Source organism: Thunnus thynnus, chromosome 1, assembly GCF_963924715.1.
Source record: "Thunnus thynnus chromosome 1, fThuThy2.1, whole genome shotgun sequence".
NCBI classification, from domain to species: Eukaryota; Metazoa; Chordata; class Actinopteri; order Scombriformes; family Scombridae; genus Thunnus; species Thunnus thynnus.
The window spans coordinates 5,321,156-5,343,748 of NC_089517.1; the positions used below are offsets into that span (position 1 = coordinate 5,321,156).

Genomic DNA, 22,593 nt, shown 5'->3' on the forward strand with positions numbered 1-22,593 from the left:
GATTATTGTGGATGGGCAGTAAGCTGTTCAAGAGAGATTCTTAGTAAGGAAACCAACCTGAAACCTTAAAAAGGGGGAGAAATTTCTGCTCCATCCTTAGTGGGAATTACATCCTTGTAGGTAGGCAGAGCTCCATTAGCAATAACAGTCATGTCAAAGAAAGCAACTCAGTCTGCATGATGTACTTGTTACTTCACCACTGCATTTGTTAATCAAAGTGTTTGGTGTTAATCTTCTCATATTCAGCACTTATCGGGGACACATTGTATATTTATCTCTATTCAAATATGTGCTCCTTGTCTCTGTCTATTGTGCTGAAATCACAAAGGCGTTCCATCCACATACAAAACAAAAATTAGTATTCTCTGTGCTCCCTGCTCTCCCCCGGTCATAACATTTATCTTGTGTTTTTAAAGTTCAGAACTTCAACCCATTCTGTGGCAAACATATTTATTCACCAGAGATGCTTCACAGAGACAGAGAGAGTTGGTCTTTGTGAAGCAGACTGCAGGGGGTTGATGTTTTCTTTGCTTTTGCTCTGTGGTGCTCACTGCACTTTTTTTTTTCTTTGCCACTTTGGTTACTTTGTCTATTTGTATGCACACAAAGCATCACACTTTGTCCTTCTGCATGCTCTCACGACTCTTATCTCTCTTTTGAGCGACTCAGAAAACGAGTAAAAAATATGTTTTGACGTGTGATCTTTATGATATGAATGGATAAATACCCAAATCTCCAGATGTGACTATCAGTTAAAATGTAGTGTGATAACAGATTCATGGATACATCTTAATTAAACAAAATAACCGTTGGTGTTTTTGTGGCATTTATCAACACATTCAGCAATCAAACACTTTGACAATAGATTCTATGCTTGTATAACTCAGTTATCTGTAAAAGCAACAGCCGAGAGCAGTGTTTTTGCAAAATTTGAAGCTCGAACAAACTCGATCGTGACAACAAATTTTACATACTTTCACTAAACAACTAGGTTTTGATCTGTAGCATGCAAACAGGAATGTGAATGAAATACTTTCTGTTCAATAGTCTTTGTTGCTAATGTGTTGTTCACGTTGTCCACTATTTCAAATCGGATTCATGCTCCAATATGTAGGGATGTATTTGAGAAGTTTCCATATCAAGGAAAGAACGAGAAAAAGAAGTGAAATCCTGCTACTTTAGTTTGTTTAAGTAGCCTCCAAAGCTGGAGGAAGCTTCCTGAAGCTGACCAATCAGAACAGAGCTGGGTCATCAGGAGGCGGGTCTTAAAGGGACAGGAGCTTAAACGGCCTGTTTCAGACAGAGGCTGAACTGAGGGGCTGCATAAGATGAATAAGGATTTTTTTAAAATTGCAAATCATGCAAAGATATTTCAGTGGAGCCCCAGAATATAAATATAGACGTGTAAATGTGTGTCCTCTTTAAAACACGCTAGGGGCTTCACTTTGGTCCAGATTAAAATATCTGAACAAACTGTGGATGGATTGCCATTAAAATTTGGTGCATTCAAGGTCCCCAGAGGATAAATCCTAATGAGCCTGGCGCTACCCTGATTGTTCATCTAGCACCAAGTCAAGACTTTTAATTATCCAGTGAAATATCTCCACCTCTACCAGATGGATGGGCGCAAAATGTGGCACACGCATTAATGGTTCCCAAAGGATGGATTGATGATGAATAATGTGATGACGTGAATTTAATTATTTAAACAAGTCTACAGAACTATATTACAACCATTACACATGAAACACTGCACTGCTTTATTTCAGTCTTCCAACTGAACTTCTCATATGAAGAGTAAATTAACATATTCTCATTTTGGCCTCATTGACACCCACACAATGAGTGACAGCTGTGTTGCTTCTGTGAGACACAACAGTGTGAACCCTTGGACAGAGTCCAGGATCTCGTCTCCAATCGCTCCACCTGGCAGGAGGAGAGCCATTGTGTGTTTCGCTGTGGTTTGTGTGCCCCCGAACTAGCAAACCAAGTGACAGCCAGATTTAAAAATAACCAGCTCTTCTTGCATGCATTCAAACGAGAGCTGAGTGATCACAGTTTCAAGGTTAGGACACATCACATGAATGCTTTCATACACTCTCTAAGTGCTCAGAGCAAATGTTTTCATTTCAGGCTCAGTGATGTGTATTGTCGAAGGTTTGGCCGTTGTTTCTGTCGGCCATCATAACATTTTATTCACAAAGTTAGCAGTTGGGATCTTGGAGGGCAGTGACCTCCCTGGAAAGTCAGAGTCAGACAGGGCAAGAAACACTAGTAGTCTGGCTAAACATTTTCCCAACCAGTAAGTCCTCAACAAATTGGTCTTTGAACTCCAGAACGACACAGAGAAGCGTTCTGATCTACAGGATGATATCCTTTGTCTGTGCCTTCTAAAACCATTTGAAATCACTGCTGAAAAATAAATAAAAATAAAGTTATGATGTGACAATGCTATGTTGAAGGTTTGGTTAGGTTTAGAGAAATACTATGGTTTGGGTCAAAACTACTTTTTTGTTAAACCTGCTTTTTTTGGCCGCTTGTTTCAAGCAGAAACAAGTACAACACTGACATATCGTCACCTTTTAAGATGATATGTTGAACTTGTTGGCAAACAGTTATTTCCTCATCCAGTAGTTACGGAGCAACATTACCATTCATTCGGAGTCGTGTTTCTGTCCACCTGGTGAATGTAAGTCCAATATTCACTCTCTTTTTGCTCTCTTACTCTGTTTTTGCTCTCTACCAACTCCTGAGGGAAATATCTGACTCTTTAGCTGCTAAATGCTCCACTATGTTCACCAGCTAGTCTACAGCTAACTGTGTCTGTTTGCCATTTGGTGCCGAGCAGGTAGTGTACAGAGGCTTTTTAGAGCTTTTTCTCTGAAAACAGCTGCCTGCTGCGACTGCAAATGACGCTATGAGAGCGCTGAGAGTGACAGTTAAACAATGAGCTGAAACTCACTATAAAGCTCCGTAAAGCGGAGCAGAGCTGCAGAGTCGCTGATAATTCTCTGTAGGTTCATTAGTACGAGCCACACACCTCTAATATTACACATTGTAATTTGATACATTGGTATTATTAAAAAAAATACTGATTGTAGGCGCTTTAAGGTTAGGGGATGCTCATCGTCATGGTTACAATAACAACCATGTTGGATGGAAAAGTTCATTTTTGTGCATCTCTGAATTCACAGTTGGATAACTACTACAAGCCTGATAGAAAACATGAGAGTAGACAGAGATATGAGGTTAGAAATGTAATATTGTGATATTTACATTAGAGCATCGTCTGTAGCATCTGTAGCATCCTACTGTAGTTAGTTGCTTTGTAAAACGATGTGCTTCTCTTCACTTTGTGCTCGACCTCACAAATATGAAAGCTACACTCCTGAGCAGTGGTCTTTCAGTTGTTGTTTTTTTGGCCTTGTTAGTTTTCACCAGCCATATATTCTTTATTACTTAAGGTGAGATTATTAATCACGCAACTTTTGAGCTGTTGTCAAACGTGGTGTTGCATAGCAACCAGAATGACATAACATCACTTGTGGCCTTGGACATTTTGCTCCATCCACTGCTGCCGATACTCGTATCTTTGTGTTTGAAAAGATGCATCATGCCTGATTATTATCTCAGTCTCCTCTCAAAGAAAAAGCAACACATGAACTTTCCTTGCACAAACTATTCTACAATCTACATTACGTGAATGATTAAATCAGTAATTATTTATGCTTCCTCTTGTAGCTCGAGTCCAGGTTGTGCTCGGTCAGGTCATGGATCAGCGCTCGGTCCCGTCAGGTGCGACTTTTCCAGTGACGGTAGAGATGTGAGCTCTGGGTCATCCAGCCCGCGAAGATCCGCCCAGTTATTTCATCCTGAGCGTCAGAGGATAATTATCCATCATTGTCTGAGCCCGAGGTTGATTATATTTATTCAGAGGCTCGGTTATAGTTAGACTCTCTCTTTTCTTCCCTCTCTCCGTTTCGTTCTCTTTTGTCCTCTCTCTTTCTGTTTATAGCGGCTCAGCCCATCTGCTAGCTGCACATGAATTTTTAATGTCTTTGCCCCCGAGCTGTGCAGTGTCAACAGAACATTGCTGCTGTGTGAAAAAACTGGTAACTTTCATTTGCCTCTGTTCTTTATGTTAAACTTTAGGTGCTGCTGGTGTTTAAATACTCTGAGGCGCAGAAATCTATTAAGAACTCATTGTGTATTTTACAAAGTGCAGCCAGTTTAGCTCAGTTTCATATAAATCAGCTTTTCTGTCAATAGTGGGTTCGCAGAACCAGTTAGCCTCCTTACTATATGCGCAGACATCTCGCAGCTCCGCGGGGACATAGTTCAATGCCCTGTGGCTATTTTCCTCTAATTAACATTCAAGTTGCAAAACACAAGTTGTAATGTTGAACCATTATTGCATCGACCTTCCTTCACAGCATCAATGTCATAATCACCTTCCTCTGGTTTGTTTTAAACTAGAATAGAAAGTGATTATTTAATACATTAGAGAGTAGTTGAATAATAAATCAATACTCAGGCTGTATGACAAGCCCTTTAATGTCGGTATGACAGCACAGTGGAAAACAGGATTAAAACCGTGTGCACACATTTGTGTTTGTGTGTGTGTGTGTGTGTGTGAATGAGCTGAAGGCACTCACACACAAACACACACACACACACAAACACACACATACACACGTACATTCACATCTTATGTTCGTTTATGAGTTGGGAATAAAATCTTCTTGAAGGCCCTCCTGAAGTCTCGGTTAAAAATAGTGTAAATGATGGGATTCAGGCAGCTGTTGCAGTAACCGATCCAGAAAAAGAGGTTGAAGAGTGTGTCGGGGATCGTACAGTTCTCTCTGCAGACAGCGTGGAGACTGTAAGTAAAGAAGAACGGGAACCAGCAGAGAACAAAAACCCCCATCACCACCGCCAGAACAAACGTGAAGCGCTTCTCCCTCATTTGCGCCACTTTGTTTTTGGACAGAGACATCTGCCGGCTACGGAGAGGCACAGGAGAAGAAAGGAGGAAGTGATGGGAGCAGTGGTCAGATGATGCCCATGATATGGAGGCACAGGAAGGAGGAGGCTTCAACCTGTTTGCTGTTCCCTCAGAGTCCTTTCCCTCCTCTGTTTTCACCCTCCCGCCGGCTCTCCTGGGGAAGCGGAGTGAAGAAGAAAATGATGAGGATGTTTTTATCTCGCAGCTCCTCTCCTCTAAGGCAATATCATCCAGCTCTCCTCTCTTGTGACTGCTGCTGTTGCTGTCTACATTGGAGGAGCTGTGTCGCTTCGCAGGTGGCGGGCTGTCCAGCTCGTACTGGGGTTTCCCGCAGCTGGTTCCCTTTCTTTGGCAAGTCCTGGCGGTGCCCACAAAGCAGGTCTCGGACTGCGACGGCTGCCGCTCCATCACGTTCTTCGCCACAAACACAGTGGAGGCCCGCTGCTTAGCAACATGGTAGATCTTACAATAAACAAGTATCATGATGACTCCTGGGGCGAAGAAGGACACGAGGCAGGAGGACAGGATGTACCACGTCTGGTTGTTGAGAAGACACTCCTGCCTTTGTGTGTTGTTGTCCGCCTCCATGTCCAAATCCCAACTCTCCTCTTTCTGTGTCATAAGGAGTGGCGGGGAAGAGATGACGATAGATATGAGCCACACGATGCTGATCATTGCTTTAATCCGTTTGGGCGTCCGTTTGCGGTTGTAGCTGACAGCTTTAGTGACAGACCAGTAGCGGTCAAGGCTGATGGCGCAGAGATGGACAATGGAGGAAGTACAAAAGAGGACATCCAGAGCCAGGTAGAAGGAGCACCAGGTGGAACCAAAGTACCAGTAGCCCATGACCTGGAAAGACAAGAAACCAATTGAGATATGTTAATTACTCATGTAAGCACCATTAATGAACTGCAGGAGAAAAGAAAAAGTGTTTATTCATATTTTATTCTTCAATCAGCTTCAGTCAGTCAGGGCGGCCTTGATTGAGGTGTCTAAAGGATTATTTCACTTCAAAATAAAAATTCAGTCAATATCTCATTACTGCCACGCTGTCTGAAACGGTTTAGCTTGTAAGGAAACCTCACAGAGAGTTTTCCCCAGTGGTTTCATCTCTGCCCATCTCAGTCGGCTTCAAATTGATTGAAGCCAACAATCTTTTCAGAACCACATAAAATATCCATCATATTCTTCCACAGCTTGTGCTTTTACTTTTGTGGTCCTCTGCAGTTTAATTAAGGGAGTTTAAAGAGGAAGGTCCGACATTTACCTCTTCATCACCTGTATGGTCCTCGCTGGCAGGAGCTAATGAAGTAAGTATTGGACCTTCTTAGCTGCAATGAAATTGATTGGCTGCAAAACTTGAGTAGTCAAGGAGATGGCTGAGATGAAACTATTGAAAGCCTTGTATTTGGTTTGCTTCAATGAGACAAACTTCAATGAGGTATTGATTGATGCTGAAACAACCGTTTAATCAGTTAGTGAATCAACATTTATGAAAAATCTCTGTTATTTGTCAAACAACAAGACTCTACAGCCATGCTAGTGGCTCTGTAAGGCTGTACTTGTGTATGTATCTATGTAGTGGTGTTCTGAGCTAAATGTTACCATGCTAACATGCGCACAACAATGCTAGTCCATCAAAATCCAAACACGTTACACGACTCTTCTCCAGGACACCATGCTTTATTCGCCAAATGTTTTCGGCTATCTCGCCTTCATCGAGGTCGTGCGACATGTTTTAATTTTGATGGACTTGCATTGAAGCTTGTCTCACACCTCACTGTTTGTGTGTTCCTAAAGCAGAAGTGTTAGCACAGTGACAGTGCTAACATGCTGCATGTTTAGCATGTATAATGTTTACTATGTTCACCATCTTAGTGCAGCATGTTAGCATGCTAATGTTTACTAATTAGCACAAAACACAAAGTAAAGCTGAGGCTGATGGGAATGTCATTTATTTTGCAGGTATTTGGTCATAAAAATCCATTCAATAGTTATTGAGATATTTAACTCAAATGTCAACCTCATGGTGGCACTAGAGGAAAGTTCAGGGGATCACCAAAGTCAATGGGCTTCATCCTCTGGAGATCATGAACGTCTTTACCAAATTCCATGGCAATCCATCTGATAGTTGTTTAAATATTTCGGTCTGAAGCAACATATCAACACTCCTTGAGCCATGGCTCCAGCAAGGCTAAAAATGCCAAACATTCTCTGATTCCAACTTCTCAATTTGCTGCTTTTCTCTATTTTATATCATTGTAAATTGACTTTCTTTGGTTTTTATCCTGTAGGTTTGACCAAACAAATAATCTGAAGGCGTCACCTTGGCTTGTGATCTGGGAAATGGAAATGAGCATGTTAACAGATTTTTGACCTTTTCTAAATAAAACAGGCTATTAAAGCAAAAGACATTACATTTTTTCTTATATAACTTTTGTTGAAATATGCTCCAAAGCATATCTTAATATGGAGAGCTGTTTGGCTTCTGTGACCCAGGCTTATTGAGCAATCTGGCAGCAGCACAAGCTTTTTAAGCGAGCCGCAACCTTCTAACCAACCAGAGAAGGCCAAAGTCAGGGGTGGGAGCACACAGCTGTCAATCAGTATATAAACACACTTCTGGCATGCAACTTCTCTTGTACTGAGGCTTCAAACCAGCATTAGCTGCTGGAAGACTTAACTATGGCTGACTCACAGGCTAGGGAGCTCCTGATACCTACAATGGAAGAGCTCTGTTACTTCCAGTCCCGGGGAGAAATCAATACAACGAGTGAGCATGATCACAAGGATGCAGATGAAGGGCTGGGAGAGTCATGCTAGTGCTAACTTGATTTCCAGAACTGGTATATTGTAGCGTTAATCAGGAAAAGATGAATAAATTAATCAATTATGAAAATAATCATTAGTTGCAGCCCTAGTTTGGGGGATAGGATATCAACTAAATTCATATCCTCTATTCATTTAGCCTCAACTTTGATTGTGAGATGAATAGTGGTCAGCAGTAGAGGAATGTAGTTGCACTGGATCTGAATATTACTTCATTTAAATTTCTTTGTTTTTTTCTAGTCTCAGCTTTTTATTCAGTGCCATAGCACTTGATTTAATGACTATCCTTATCTAGGTGGAATTATGGAACCAATCAACTGGAAAACAGGAAAAACAGATAAACCTGAAGACTTCAAGTACAAGACAGATGATAAATCAGCGAGACAGGCTGATCCAAAGTACCAGGAAGGCTGTGTTTTGAACATTTGTGAATAAAAAGAGAAAAAGAGCAACCTAGATGAACTCAAAGTACCAGCCCATCTAAAGCAGAGGGAAAAGAGTCTGTAACGTCTCAAGTGACATAGAAAAAGCTCAAGGTAGATTTTAAGTATTAATGGCTGAGGAAAAGCGGGGACAAACCACTAACCAGTTATTACTGAGTGCAGATGAGAGGAAACAGCAGCAACACATAAAGTAGACACCCACTAATTTCAGGGTAGAAAAGATATCATTAAATTGTCTGAAATGATTCAAAAACTGTAAAATGTTTAAAGGGGACCTATTATGCTAATTTCCAGCTCTATATTTTTATTCTGGGACTCCACTAGAATAGCTTTGCATGATTCACAGTTCAAAAAATTCCTTATGTATCTTATACTGGCCCTTTATGCAGCACCTCAGTTCAGCCTCTGTCTCTAACAGGCAGTCTTAGCTCCTGTGTCTTTAAGGCCCGCCTCCTGATAAGCCCTCTCTGTTCTGATTGGCCAGCTTTCTGGAAGCCTGCCGAGGGGCAGCCGTATCAGAGTCGTGTTAAGTTACCGCTGATGCAAACCCAACATTCCCTGCTTTACTGCTTCATATTAAAAGCTTTTAAATGACTAAATGCTCACAGAGATTGCTTCTACATATGTTTACCTCATTATTTGACACTATGGCCACGTTTAATATGAACATCCAAAATTGTAACATCATACATATACAACTGAAAATAAGGAAAAGCATAATAGGTTCCCTTTAAGATGTTATTTCAAAAACACACCAGTTTTCAAAAAATGAAATGTATTTCATGTTGGGTACATCCTCTCACAGGGCACAAGTGACAAATAAGAAATTTTTATTGTTTTCCTCATGGGGAATAGCAAAAGCTGGAGTATTGATATGTTTCTTAGAGTACAAATTCATGATGTGAGGGAAAATCCACATCACCACTACCAAAGGAAATATGAATGATTGATGTCATGCAAGACCCTTACATTACCTATGGCGGCAGGAGAAAACAAAAAGAAAAGCACACCAGTATTGTACACATATGTGTCAAACACATTATATCGGATTTAAACTTAAAGATCCCCTCCAGACATGTTTTAAGACATATAAAAATATTACTGTATGTGCACTGGAGGCTTTCCACATCACACTTGTATAAATTGAATATTGGACCTTGATTAACTTCCAAAGTAGTTGTGATGTCACAAATCACGCTCTTTGGCCCATCCCTAAATTATTATCAATGAGCACAGAAAAAGTTTCCACTTTCAGCAGATGATTGTGTAAACAGCCTTCCAGTATCATCATTCTGCACAGAAACAGCTCAAACATTCATCTGAGGGAACAAGAAGAAAAACATATCTTTGAGTGGAGGTGGATTTTAACAAATTAAACAAACAAAGGCTGCTTTGTCACCATGTTTTTGATGCTATGAATAGATACAGAGCAGAGGTTCTTTTCATGTTTCAAGCTGTCTTGAAAGTGGTTCTAGGTTTGAGGAATGCTCCCTTTGCCTGAAGTCACATGTATACCCCTCAAACTTTTGACATTTTACAAATTGTATCACCTGCTGCCACTAGGGGTCACCTAAGTGCAAAATCACAGCTTTGAAGCTGGAATGCAGCTTGTAGGCAAAGTTCTGTCAGTGATGGATTTCATTGATCCACAAATCTATACAAATAAATATTGACTTCTCCAATACCAGAAGCATGTGCATGTGTCATGTAGACCCCATTTATATGCAATCTGTATGTGGATACATTAGTTAGATAATTACGTGAATTTTGCATTTACACCTAGTATTGATGAGCATTCTCCTTATCTTGATTCTGTCTGTACTGTGATTGGATCTCATCAAACAAATTAAACAGGGTAGCTGGTGGGCTTGTCAACAAACATGAGGTCCCAGGTCAAAGAAAGTGATGCCACCGTATGGGCTACATATTCTTCTGTAGCTTGTTGCTGGGCTTCCTTGAAAGAGCAGGAGGAGGCAGAGCAAAGGTGTCAGTATACTCCATCAGAAGTGTTTGACGGATGGTTGAACAGCTTCCGAAACCTTCTTCCCCTACACTTTTCCGACTTTGGAATTGTGGGGGCTCCATCTGAGAATTTCTGTAACTTTCCAAAACTGACAATCTGATATTCACACCAACTTCATGCAGCGATTTGCCAGCCATGCGGCTGTGAGAAAGAACAGACTGAAATATCTCTGTTGGATGGATGCCAAGAAATTTTGTACAAACATTCATGGTCCCCAGAAGATACAAATCGATTGGATTTAAATGCATTTTATCTGCATTTACACCTGCATTAACATATGTTTTTCCTGATAATCCAGACAAGATATCATGTGTCTGGTTGAATCTGACTCAGGTTGGTTTTCCCACTTGGTGCGATTCATTTGGGCAGATCTGAAAACAGTAATCGTACTCAGGTGCGGACCAAAACACGCGTACCCTTGAGGAAGCGGTCTAGGTTTGGTCGCAGCCAAACAGTTTGTTTGTGGTGGGAATGTAATCTGACCTCGATCTGACTCAACTACAGGGCGTACTCTGTAAATTTGAGCTAAATGGCTCCCATAAACAGGTGAACTTTGCAGGCTGGGATGCAGATGAAATGAATAGTTTGCAGCTTGCTGGAGAATGAATCAAGGTCCGACCTGGACTGACAACAAAGTACGTTGCAATTTTGATATTTGGGCAGATAGAACTTCCTTCCTGTGTTTACATCCTTGCTCCCGCCCCAGACACATCTATGCAATGAAGGAGAGGACGTTCTCACCTGACTTTTAGTGATGCATTGTGGTTCGCTTTAATTTTTTTCTGTGTGACAAGAAACTGACCCACGTTTACCACGTCGTCCACTGGTTCGGACCACAGCGAACGAACTACAGGTTTTGAAAATGCCTTTGGAGTATAAATATCTGAAGTTTCCTCACCTCATTAGCCAAGGAGAAGGGGATGACCAGCGTCGCCACCAGTATGTCCGCTGACGCCAGAGACACCAGGAAGAGGTTCTGAGGCGCCCGCAGGGCTCGGCTGGTGAAGACCGCCACCACGACCAGCACGTTACCCACCACGGTCCCCAGGATGATGACTGTGACCACCAGCACGATGAACACCGACGCCACCTGCGAGTGTGGAGGTAGAGGAGGAGATCTCGGCGAGGAAGAGGACGCCTGACTAACATTCTCCAAAGAAGAGTTTGGTGGTAAAGTGGGCGGCATCGTGGCCATCACAGGTGTCGATACATCCGAGAAGTTCATCTTGGTTAAATGGCTGATGATATGATCCCCATTTTTTTTTTTTTTTACCTCCTGTGCATTCAAAGCCAGCCAGTGAGAAAATAAATGAACAGAAAGTACAAAAATGGCAAAAGGAATGAGAGAAGAAGAGAGAGAAAAGATTGAGTGAGAGTGCCAAGATAATTCAAAAGGTGTCTCTTTGGTTACAGACGAAAAAATCCATCACTGCTGACAAAATATCAGATTTTTAAAAACAAATTAGGTTTCTCTCAGAATAAAAAAATACACAAGCATGTGTCAAAATCTTCAGCACTACAGCTATGGTCAATATTTCATATTGTACCCGCAACACATTCTGTGACTGAAGGAGGGATTTGCATGAATTAAGTTAGGATTAAAGAAAAGTCATACCTGCTAAAATATCCGTTCATAAAGAAGCAGATCTGAGCCCAGAGGTTGACATACTATATTGAAGCTACAAGACTGTCCTACTTATCTCCAATGTGATGCACAACAGAAGAAAAGCATATTGCTACATGCTCTAGATGGAGCAGAAACCCTGTTTGGAATGCATGGTACCCTCATACTGCTGCACTCCGAAAAGGATCAATGTGTGCAGAAAAAAAAAAAGGATTCAAAAGTACAGAAGAAATGAGTGAAATGAAAAGACTGAATGGGAAGAAGCGATAAAAAAGGAAGAGGGTAGAAGAGGAGAAAAACTAGGAGGCGAGAAAAAGAAAAAAACAGCGGTCCTCACTTTCATGCGAGTCGCTGCCGTGCTGAGTGATACTGCTGCTGCCGCTGTTCAGTGATTCTCTACTGCTGGAAGAGAGGAGGAGGAGGAGGAGAAGGAGGGGGAGGAGGAGGAGGAGAGACTAATAGAGAGGAGAGATGAAAGAAAGAGTAAGAGATGCGGATAGAGAAGATGCAGAGAGGAAGAGATGTTTGAAGAGAGGCTATAGGAAAGGCCAGGAAATGAGCAAAGACAGAGAGTGAGAGAAGGGAAGAAGAGGTGGATGAAGTGAGAGATGAGAGGAAGGTATTATATACAGGAGACGAGGGCACTACAAGACAAGAGAGAGAGAGTGGGAGTAAATGAGAGGGAAAGAGAGGAGAGATACGGGGATGAGGAGAGGAAAGACGAGAGAGGAGAGGGAAGAGAAGAGAAGGAAAGGAAAGAAGAAAAGATTAGACAGGGAAGGAGAAAAGAGTGGGAGAAAGGGAAGGAGGAGAGATAAAGGGATGAGGAGAGGAAAGGTGAGAAGACGAGAGGAGAGGAAGGGAGGATTAGACAGGAGAGGGAGTAATGAAGAGAACGAGAGGATAGAAAAGGAAAAAGAGAGGGGATATACAGGGATAAGTGGAAAAGACAGAAAAGAAAAGAAAAGAAAAAGAGAGGGGGGATGAAAAAGAAACAGGAGAGAGGGAAGAAAGGAAGGGAGAACACCTACAATGAGAGGAGAGGAAAAAGAAGAAGAGATGAGGGGGAAAAAAGTGAGGAAAACAAGAGGAGAAGAAAGAAAATGAAATAGAAGACAGGAGAGGAGGTGAGATGAAAGAAGGAGAGGAAAAGATAGAAAGGAAAACAGGCAAGAAAGAGAAGAAAGAAAAAGAAAAGAGAGGAGAGAAAATAAAGAGATGGAGAGGAAAAAGAGACGACAGAAGAGGAGATGGTAACGAGGAGAAACGAGGAGAAATGAGAGATGAGAGGAACAAATTATACATGATGAGAGAGAGTGGGAGGAAATGAAAGGAGAGACGTGTGGACGAGGAGAGGAGAGGAAAAGAAGAGAGGAGATATACAGAGGTGATGAGAGGAAAGAAGAGTAAAGGAAATAAGGATAGAGGAAAAAAAGGAAAGGAAATAAGGATAGAAAAGAGGAAAGAAAACAATGATAGAGGAGAGGAAATGAAATAAGGATAGAGTGAAGGAAAAGAAACAGGGGTAGAAGAGAGGAAAGGAAATGAGGACAGAAGGGAGGAAAGGAGATGAGAGTAAACAAGGGTAGAGGAGAGGAAAGGAAACAAGGATAGAGGAAAGGGGAGCAAACAACAAAAAGGTGAGTAGATGATAAAAAAGAGACATACAGGGACCATGAGAGGAGAGGAAAAGGAGACAGAATACGAGAGGAGAGAGGAAAAAGTTTATAGAGAAGAAACAGAGAGGAGGTGAGAGAAAGAGAGGAGTAGAGATTATATTGGGAGGAAATGACAGAAAGCTAGAGTTAGCTCCGATGCTTTAGACTTTTGAGTGGTCATCAATCAATTCCAATTTACCCTGAGATGAGTGGAGAGAGTGAGAAACCCTTTATTGAATCACTCGTCGGTGCTCTTAATTTAGCCGCCTGGCACTGAGCGATGACATGTAGGCAGATCAACCAGAATCCGCCTCTGACGTGGTTACATCTCTCCTGCTTCTGAATGCAGCCCACCACATAACAGAGCAGGCTGGGACACTCACACGCCTTTTATATCGGCTTCAGAGGTAGACAACCTCTTAAATCAGACATCACAACCTCCCCCCCCCCCCCCCGCCTGGGTGACATGAATCCAAGCGGGGAGGTAATCCCATGATGCCACAGCCTGTAGGCACACTTAACAACAGATCAGGGACAGTGGATTTACAGTACAACTGCCCTCCCACTGTAGCTGGCACTGCCAAGTTGGATAAACATCAACAGGTTTCCACAGGGAGCATTCACACCGGCATGTTCAGAGCCATTTATTCAACCTAAAGAGCATTCAGGGGTTTAGGTTGGCGAGAATAATTTGTTCTTGATGCTAGAATATTCACACTTCACCAACAATTGCATTAAGGATTGTTAGGTGATAATGAAGGGCTCACTAACAGGATAAAAGGACCCAGACTAAAAACCAAATGACGTCAATGTCCATCTAAGCCTCCTCGAGTAAACAAACAAGCTGAAGAACAGTGAAGCAGTGCATCGTTTCAGTCTACGTCAGTCGCTGGGACAAAGGAAGTACACAGTATGAATGAGACTGTCCTCCCAAGAAAAACAACACGACCAAAAATGACAAGCGACAGATGCCATCAAGCAACCGTAGTAATTCTGACCCGGAGCAGGAGGGTTGGATGGAGGCATTAACCCCGACAGTGGACTTTGCCACAGGAGACCGCTGTTCGTTTCGTCTTTCCAATTGCGAGTCGGGGGGTTGTTCCCTAACCTTAACCCTGTGGTTATTATCGTAGCCAAGACAATGAAGATGGCCTAACTATATGGACCCAGTGTTAATCCTGTGTCCCTGTGTTAATTGTTCATTTATCTCTTCTTATATGCCAGATATATGTCAAAAAAAGAGTATTTTTACATCTAAATCCCTGTTTTTTCTCTTGCTGTGAAATGGTTTCAAATGTATGATGACTCATCCTGCACTCAGGGGGCATTTACAAAAGTTAATCCAATCAAATGTGACTTTGGGTTAGTAGCTAGCCACATCAGTTATATAAAACTGCACTTCACCGTTTGTGGGTCACAGTAGCTAACAGAGCAATATGGAGAGAGAGATAGGAAGAGATGTATGTTTGAGTATCAGTGGGCAATCATTTCCACAACAATGTGGCTGACGTCAAATTCATTCATCTCTCCCTCGTCCTCCTCCTGATCTAACAATAGGTGAGGGAGGTGGAGCTAACAGTCCTCTGCAGCTCCGCATCACGCTTAACTCTAAGCCCCGTCCACATGTTAGCAGTCCAATCAAATGTGAAGGATTTAATTGAAATCCCTCTCATGAAGCTTACCGTAAATTCAGACAGGAAGACTCTTAATCATTCATCCATTCATAATTTCACTCTTCTTTCTCCCTCTCTCTCTCTCGGCTCGGTTAGTTGCGTCACTTCTAGTTAACAAATCAAATTTCGCCACGATCCCTAAACAGCCAATCACGGCCTAGCTGTCAAACTTTAAAACCGTTTCCCTCTCTGTCGCTGTAAGCTGTCATTTCAGGCAATAATCGCATCCACCTCCACCCCATCCACCTCCTCAGCCGCAACACCGGAGCTCGCTCTTCGCCTCTCCATCCCGGATCATCATTCTTCTGCCCAACCTCACGTTCCCCCAAGTCTCCAGGAGCCGATACCACACCACCACGATCCACGCCTCTCCATCACCGCCACCAGTGTCTAGACTCCATCTGGGGGTTATCCTGTTCATGCTTTCATCGCCCCCTCCATATTCAGCCATATCACGATGGAGTCTAATCGCCAAAGACTTTTACATTCATTATCATGCTGTTCAATAAACACCATTCACTACGTAAAACTGAGTCTCTCCTGATTGAAAGAACTGTACGCCGCTCAAATATTCTGTTTCACTTCGCAAATTTGTCACAGTACAGAAGCTAAAGATGCTTCTTTAAGGAAGTACTAACTTTAACCCACACCACATGTTTCTCAAACCTTAACAAAGCAACCATTTTAACCCAAACCATGATCTTTCCCTAAACCTAACCAGGTGGTTTTTGTGGTTAAACCTAACCAGACCTTAACTACAGAGTTGTCAAATCATAGAACATCATTATTAGGGCCTGAGCCCCAAAAGGGCGAAGACCCTATTGTATTTCGTGTGTTTCTTTCTTTCTTTATTATCTCGCCACTTAAACCCTAAATTTGACCCCCTAAAGATGCTCAAAAACTCACCAAATTTGGCACGCACATCAGGTCTGGTGAAAAATTTGATAAAATGTTACAAAAAAGAGCACCACCTATGTAACGAATATGGCTGCCACGGCCCGTAGGAATGTCGTAGAGACATCGAACCAAAACTCAATTATTCGTCTCATCAAGACCTACAAATCATTTACTGACACTCCTGACCTAAATCCAACAGGAAGTCTGCAATATGCCCATCAAAGTTCGACTTTGCGCCAATTTTGGACCCCCAAGAAACGCTATCTCCTCCTAGGGTGTTAATGGTATCGGCTTCAAACTTGAATACATGACTTATCACACTGTGCTGAACAAAAGTTGTTAAAAACTTTGTAATAACTCAAACGGTTTACATATTGTAAGCCCTGAAAGTTAGAGTGCCACATCACACCTTACAATGTAAAGCAATGGGGAGGCAATCTCTAGGCATGGACTTTGTGTCAAACAAATGGTTCTGATGTCTAAACTATAAGTCTGACCACTTTGAAACCTGTATCAATGTATTCATGACGAAATTTCCTACAAAAAAATGTGATTTTTAATGTAGGATTTGGCCAAAGTCATGGGATTTATGAGGATATCTCACAAGAAGACTACTCCAAATCCTGCTCTCCAACTGAGAGGGAGAAGGAGGGAAGAAAGGCGGGGGATGGGTAAAGTCAGACCTGTCAACCCAGGTCTGAAAACATCTACATGCTTGTGACAGAAGCCCTTGGACTGTGCCATGCCCCGAACAGTAAAGGATAGAAAACACATGTAAATTCAAGATTTGTAGGTAAAAGTTTTGTGACTCATTTAAAGTTCAAATGAAGTTTGTATCTAAAACTATGTGGAAGCAGTAAATGTTCAAAAAGGTGTGGGTTCGCTCACACTCTCCATTCAAATATATGAGTATTTTTCTGTGTCCAGCTGCAGTTACTTATTGTCTCTACACACCTGACAGTACACATGTCAATCAAACTTTGACCAGGTCATGTGGGTTAAAAGTCTTTACTTTTCTAAAAATAGGTTTGATGAAAATTAGGAAGTGAATTTCTTTTACATATAAACTCATCAAAAGTTTTCAATTTATTTATTGGAATCCAAGTGAAAGGGCAAGACAGACATGTCTCACCCTGCAGAAAAACCTCATCCTCATACCATTGAGATTTGATGCTTCGCCATGACAGAGGAAGTTGCTATAACTTTATTGTAAATGCTCCAGTCTGCACCAAACTTTACATGTTTGATAAGAGTCCCGGCCTGAACACGTCTACATGACAATATTCCATCAGTGATGCAAACTGGCTGAATAGCGCCCCCTACGAAATTTCAGTAAAGCAGCCCTAGCAGCAGGCAAAATAGTGGACAAAGGAAGTGATGTTTATCTCCTTCTTGCACTGTCTGAAAACAGCCCGGGTCTGAAGACATCTACATGGCCGTGACAGAAGACCTTCGATTGCGTCGTGGCCCGACATGTGTGGAGGCGCGAGGGCCCGTTCATTGCTGCTTGCAGCTTTAATTTGAAGGACTTGTTGGTATGAAAACATACCTGAGGGGAGTATGGATGTATACTGTATATGATACGCTTATTACTAATAACAACTAGAAGTCAGATACCCGATAACCTGACAACAGCTTCTAAACAAACTTAAATTCAACTTATTGAATTTTTCTTCCAGAACGATAGCAACATACTGAATAACTTAATAAAATCCAAATTGCATGTAATGTTTACCCATGGATGTATTACAGGAACTGGGTACCGGACTCAAAGATGGCGCCCATCCACTCGAATGAAAATTGCTCATAGACCAAAAATGTTTTCTAGCTTCCATGTTGTGCAGCCCACTGAATACGTGCAGCAGTGTTTTTCCTGCGGGCCCATAGACTTTACATTGGGATGACATCACACACACAACACTTTTCTAAGCTCTATGGAAGTTTTACAATTATAAAACCTTAATGGATTAAAACTCTTTGTGTTTTTGTTCTCTTGGTTTCCTGTGTTATACTTCTGTTGGTCATTTGGTTTTGCTCATTCATATCATTTGGGTTTTTGGTTTGAATGACTGCCTTGCATTATTGGTTAGTTTTTGGTGTACTGGGGTTTATATTCATGTGTATTCTTGGGCTTTTTAATGTAGTAGCTGAGTTGTATTGACAGTGTGTTATCTGGGTTTTGGTTTTCAGTTTGCTCTGCGTTTCCCTTCTGTGTTCCTGCACTCCTCCTCAGCCTGTTTTTTCCCTCTACAACTGCCCTGCACCGTGTTCATTAGCCCTGCCCTGCTCAGTGTTTTCCCTCAGCTTGCCTGTTACCTTCATACCTGCCTGCATCAGTCTCGTCAGCCCTGTCCTGCTTCCCAGCCAATCAACTCCCAGCCAGCCCTTGTGTCTCGTCACCTGCTCCCTGTCCTCCCCATTATTAGTTCTGGCTGTATTTAAGTCTTGGTTTGTTCTGTTGAGTCAAGTTTCTGTTCTGTTCAGTCCAGTCAGGTCTGGTCTGGTCTCGTCAGGTTAGTCGTGTCTTATTTTCTGCTCAGCCAGTTTTTTGGGGGTTTTTTGCCTGCATGAGCCTCAGTGTAAAGAAGGTTTTATTCAGCTCTGCTTCCTTGTCTCTGTATTTGGGTCCACCTGCTCCGCGACCCATAATAACTCAAACAGGAGGAAATAGTGCATTTGTTGGGGACTATTTTCAGCAGTGGATTAATCTATATTCAAGTGAGTATTTCTGGCAGCAGGACAGTGTGTGTGGGATTGATTGAAAATAAACTACAGCATGTGTTCATGGTAATGAAGGAACATGTCACTCAGTGCAGCAGTGCTGCTCGTTGAGGTGTTTTTAATAGTTTTCGGACAACAATGGAGCTTTACAGCACAGAGGAATAAGATATACGACAGACAGCACTTTGCAGATCAGTTAATTGCTGGTTTTGATCTTTTCTTATTGTCTACAAAACGAAAAATATAGACCAGACCTCTCCTTTTAAAAGACTGTATGCTTTTCTGTGAGTTGAGGGAATTCATCATCTCTTTATGAAACTCTAATTACTCAAATTTACTTTCCTACTTCATGAAAAGTTGACGTCATGAAGAAGTGTGGTTTCATGTGACAGCAACAACCTTTTGATTTGTGAGCAAAACTCTACTTGAGTCGAGTCTGTTGTTTTGTTTTGTGGAGGAGAAATATGAGCAACTCAAACCTTTATTAATCCCATAATTACCTTCAGGGCAATTCCACTAAACTCATCCTGTTAATAGGCTCTTAATGCAGCCAAACTGGTACAGCGCTCATGAAGTTGACTCTATAGTTTGTTGTCTGGGAATATATTTCTACTTTTCTCTCCAAAATGTTGAGGAGACTGATCCTTGTACTGGTTTCCACCTACTACATCTCTCCAGGTGTGTTTTGATTTTTATGTTGCGTTTTGTATCTCTTTATTTATACAGTTTCTTCCTGCTCGCAGTCATCCAATAGCCGGATGTCTTTACAGTACACAAATGTACACACGTGTATATACTCTACATAACCACTTATATGTATATAAAGTAGCTCATTACATTACCCATTCAATATTTATTCAACACTCTCTGCACTCTTACACACCTTCACTCTACTTGTATCTTTGTTGACAGTTTACAGAAACTGTTTAACATGTATATATTTACATAAACCCCAGTCAGATTTCTTGTATTCATGAACATACTTGGCCAATAAAGCTGACTTTACAAAAATATGAAGCCTCCAAATGTCCCTTTTTGGAAATCTGCCCGGACTTTTTCATGTATAAATCACCATGGACGTGTCACACTGTGTGCTATCTTCTTCAAATGTGAGGCAGGTATTTAGTTTGCAGTCACATTCTGCCCTCGACCTTTACAGACATAACCGCAGGCAGTTATTTAGGCTGAAAACATTTTTATTTTAAGCAGACAAAATTTCTAAAATTTTTACTGACTTCAAAGACCAGCTGCTCTGTTTCTGTATCAGCTGAAGTGTTTCTGACACTCCTCATGAGAAACTTTGGGAGGTTTCTTTCCTGGGAATTGCCAAGGTATGCATACAGTCACTTTTCAGAAGCCACAGGCATTTTTGTTTCCTACTTTAATTCCTTAGTGATGAGGCAACTTTAACCTGTGTATTTATTTTTGTCCTGGTAACATCATCAGGGCGGTGGCAGTGTTTTCTGCCGTTCCCACAGCATGTTTGCATGTCAACAGTGATAGTGATACTGAATATCATATGACAAAAGAGAGAGTGCAAAGGCAGTTTTACTGTAAAGATGTTTAGACTTTAACACACAGTCTACTATCATAAAGTGTTTTTAGTTAAATAAATGAGTTCAAAAAGTAATGAGATGAATTTTGGAGTTGTTGATCTTCCCAGTCAGATATCAGTGATATGGAGACAAAACACAACACCCACCAGGAGGTGGGATTATATGTCGAGGCAATGATTCAGTAAAAGGAAATACTCGTTTTAGCATTTGCCCAAACAAACACACACAGCTGGGTGCACAAGACTTCATACAGACACTGTGTATATATAGGGTTCAATGGAGCAGTTGGTATCAGTCAAACCTGTCCAAGTTCAAGATGACGTGGGTCAGTCTGCAAATGGTAATTCTGACTGTGCATCAGACGGCAAACACTTTGTTTTACATACTTCACTTCACAGATTGCAGCTGTGTTTCCTTCATGCGTGGATCTGGATGGAGCTTTGGACAGATTCTCTACAGTGCGACTTTTTTTTGAAAATGTTTTGTTTTTACATGTTTATAGATCTCCCTCGGCTTGCTGCTGTTCCTCAACAACCAGGTTTCTACCAGCACAGCTGCCAGGAGCCCCAGGTGCATCAGCATGAAAGCATTTAACAACGGTGTTGGAAACTTTTGGAGACTGTACTGGAACAAGTTAAGTGTCTCCAAAAACCTGCTGTCACTGCAGTCCACACGCACGTGCGAGCAGGTGGCCAAAGAGATGCACGGCGAGCAGAACAACCGGGCCCTGTCCCCGTGGGAATACAGGTGAGGCACAACATGCAGCTGTGGAGGCCACAGAGGGACAAAAATGCTCCTTAATCTCACGACTCAACAGGTATCACTTATCACAACAGGTGGTGGAGGGAGTATTCAGATCCTTTACCTAAGTAAAGATACCAATACAGCAATGTAAAAATTCTCCATTAGTACATAAATATTATCACTAAAATGTAGTTGAAGTATTAAAGTAAAAGTAGCATAGCACTTTCAAATCTCCAATCCAACTGTCAGTGGTGGAGGTGCATTGTGAGTAATGTAGGTGCCAAGTTCTGACAAGGAATTAAAAAAAGAGGACATCTCTGGTTCTGCTGCATCGATTTTAATCCTTTGTTAAAAAGCTGTATTTGCTTCTGACAACAGATTAGAAAAAATGTGATCCTATCTTTCAAATAATACCTTTATTCATATATATATATATATATATATATATAACATTTTCACTACATGGTGATCGTGGCCAAAAGAATTCACAATAACGATATTATCTCTCTATCTATAGAAAATCTGAAAAAAAAAATTTATCAATCAAATCATCTTTAACTTTGTTAATTTTTCTGGCAAATGAATTACACTCAAAATACGAGTGTAGGGAGGTGGAGACTGTACAAAAGCTTACAAAAAGAACAATTACTATTAGTTACACCGTTTAGTTTTAATACTTAACAGACTGAGAGAACAGAAAAGAAATGCTGGTGCAACAGAAACTTAATGTGACGAACTCATTGTGATTAGTTGCTGTATTGATCGCTGATTGTCTCCTTCAGCATAGACCGAGACGACAGCAGGTTCCCTCATGAGATCGCCGTTGCAAAGTGCCTCTGCAAGGGCTGCATCATCAACCGGAGAGAAAACCATAGCTACAACTCTGTGCCTGTGCGTGCTCCACTGACGGTGCTGATGAAGACTCCGTGCCCGAGTGACCCAGATAAATATGTGCTCAGAAAGGATGTTATATTGATCTATGTGGCCTGCACTTGTGTTTCACCCATGTAAACTACAGATGAGGCCGTTATTGTTTGCTTATTCTCAGCTTTGCTTAGTTTAGTTCATTCATTTGGGTTTTTTTTACTTTATAGCTTATATAATGATTCATATTAATAATATTGTTTTCCTAGGTTATTTTGTTGATTTGTTTTTCTTTTTTTGTTGTTGTACAAGTACAGGGCTTTCGTTTTTATGCCCTGTAATGAATATTGTTTGGTATTGTGTTTGTGTTTGTATTTAGTTTAGTTTTGTTTGTTGGTTTATTCTTTTCTCTTTTTTTCTTGTTTTGTTGCACCGCTGGCAGGAATCAGTGTTAAGAGTTTCAACATTAGAGCCACTGTATGGTGGTTTTGTTTATTTGGTTGAACACTTTATTGATTTTTGTATCCCTTTTTATTTTTTTCGGGAGCTGAGCGCC

At 41.4% G+C, this 22,593-nt stretch overlaps 2 protein-coding genes across 2 annotated transcripts; one reads left to right on the plus strand and one right to left on the minus strand.

Moving 5' to 3' along the window:
* Positions 1-4,536: 4,536 nt before the first annotated feature.
* LOC137195148 (alpha-2Db adrenergic receptor-like) lies at positions 4,537-13,660 on the minus strand. Its single transcript, XM_067607324.1, has 2 exons — positions 11,199-13,660; positions 4,537-5,854 (listed from the first exon to the last, which is right to left on the minus strand). Exons 1-2 carry the CDS (start codon positions 11,523-11,525, stop codon positions 4,709-4,711), a joined length of 1,473 nt encoding a protein of 490 aa, XP_067463425.1. The 5' UTR covers positions 11,526-13,660; the 3' UTR covers positions 4,537-4,708.
* On the plus strand, positions 5,763-22,202 carry LOC137195221 (interleukin-17C-like). Its single transcript, XM_067607442.1, has 3 exons — positions 5,763-6,315; positions 20,932-21,176; positions 21,956-22,202. The coding sequence occupies exons 2-3, from the start codon at positions 21,010-21,012 to the stop codon at positions 22,182-22,184; spliced, it is 396 nt and encodes a 131-aa protein (XP_067463543.1). The 5' UTR covers positions 5,763-6,315; positions 20,932-21,009; the 3' UTR covers positions 22,185-22,202.
* The last annotated feature ends 391 nt before the right edge of the window (positions 22,203-22,593 follow it).

Coding starts and splice junctions, on each gene's coding strand:
- LOC137195148 (XM_067607324.1), bottom strand. CDS start 11,525: ATGAACTTCTCGGATGTATCGACACCTGTGATGGCCACGATGCCGCCC. Junction 5,855..11,198: donor CCTTCTCCTTGGCTAATGAG/GTGAGGAAACTT, acceptor TTGTCTTTCCAG/GTCATGGGCTACTGGTACTT.
- LOC137195221 (XM_067607442.1), top strand. CDS start 21,010: ATGAAAGCATTTAACAACGGTGTTGGAAACTTTTGGAGACTGTACTGG. Junction 21,177..21,955: donor CTGTCCCCGTGGGAATACAG/GTGAGGCACAAC, acceptor TGTCTCCTTCAG/CATAGACCGAGACGACAGCA.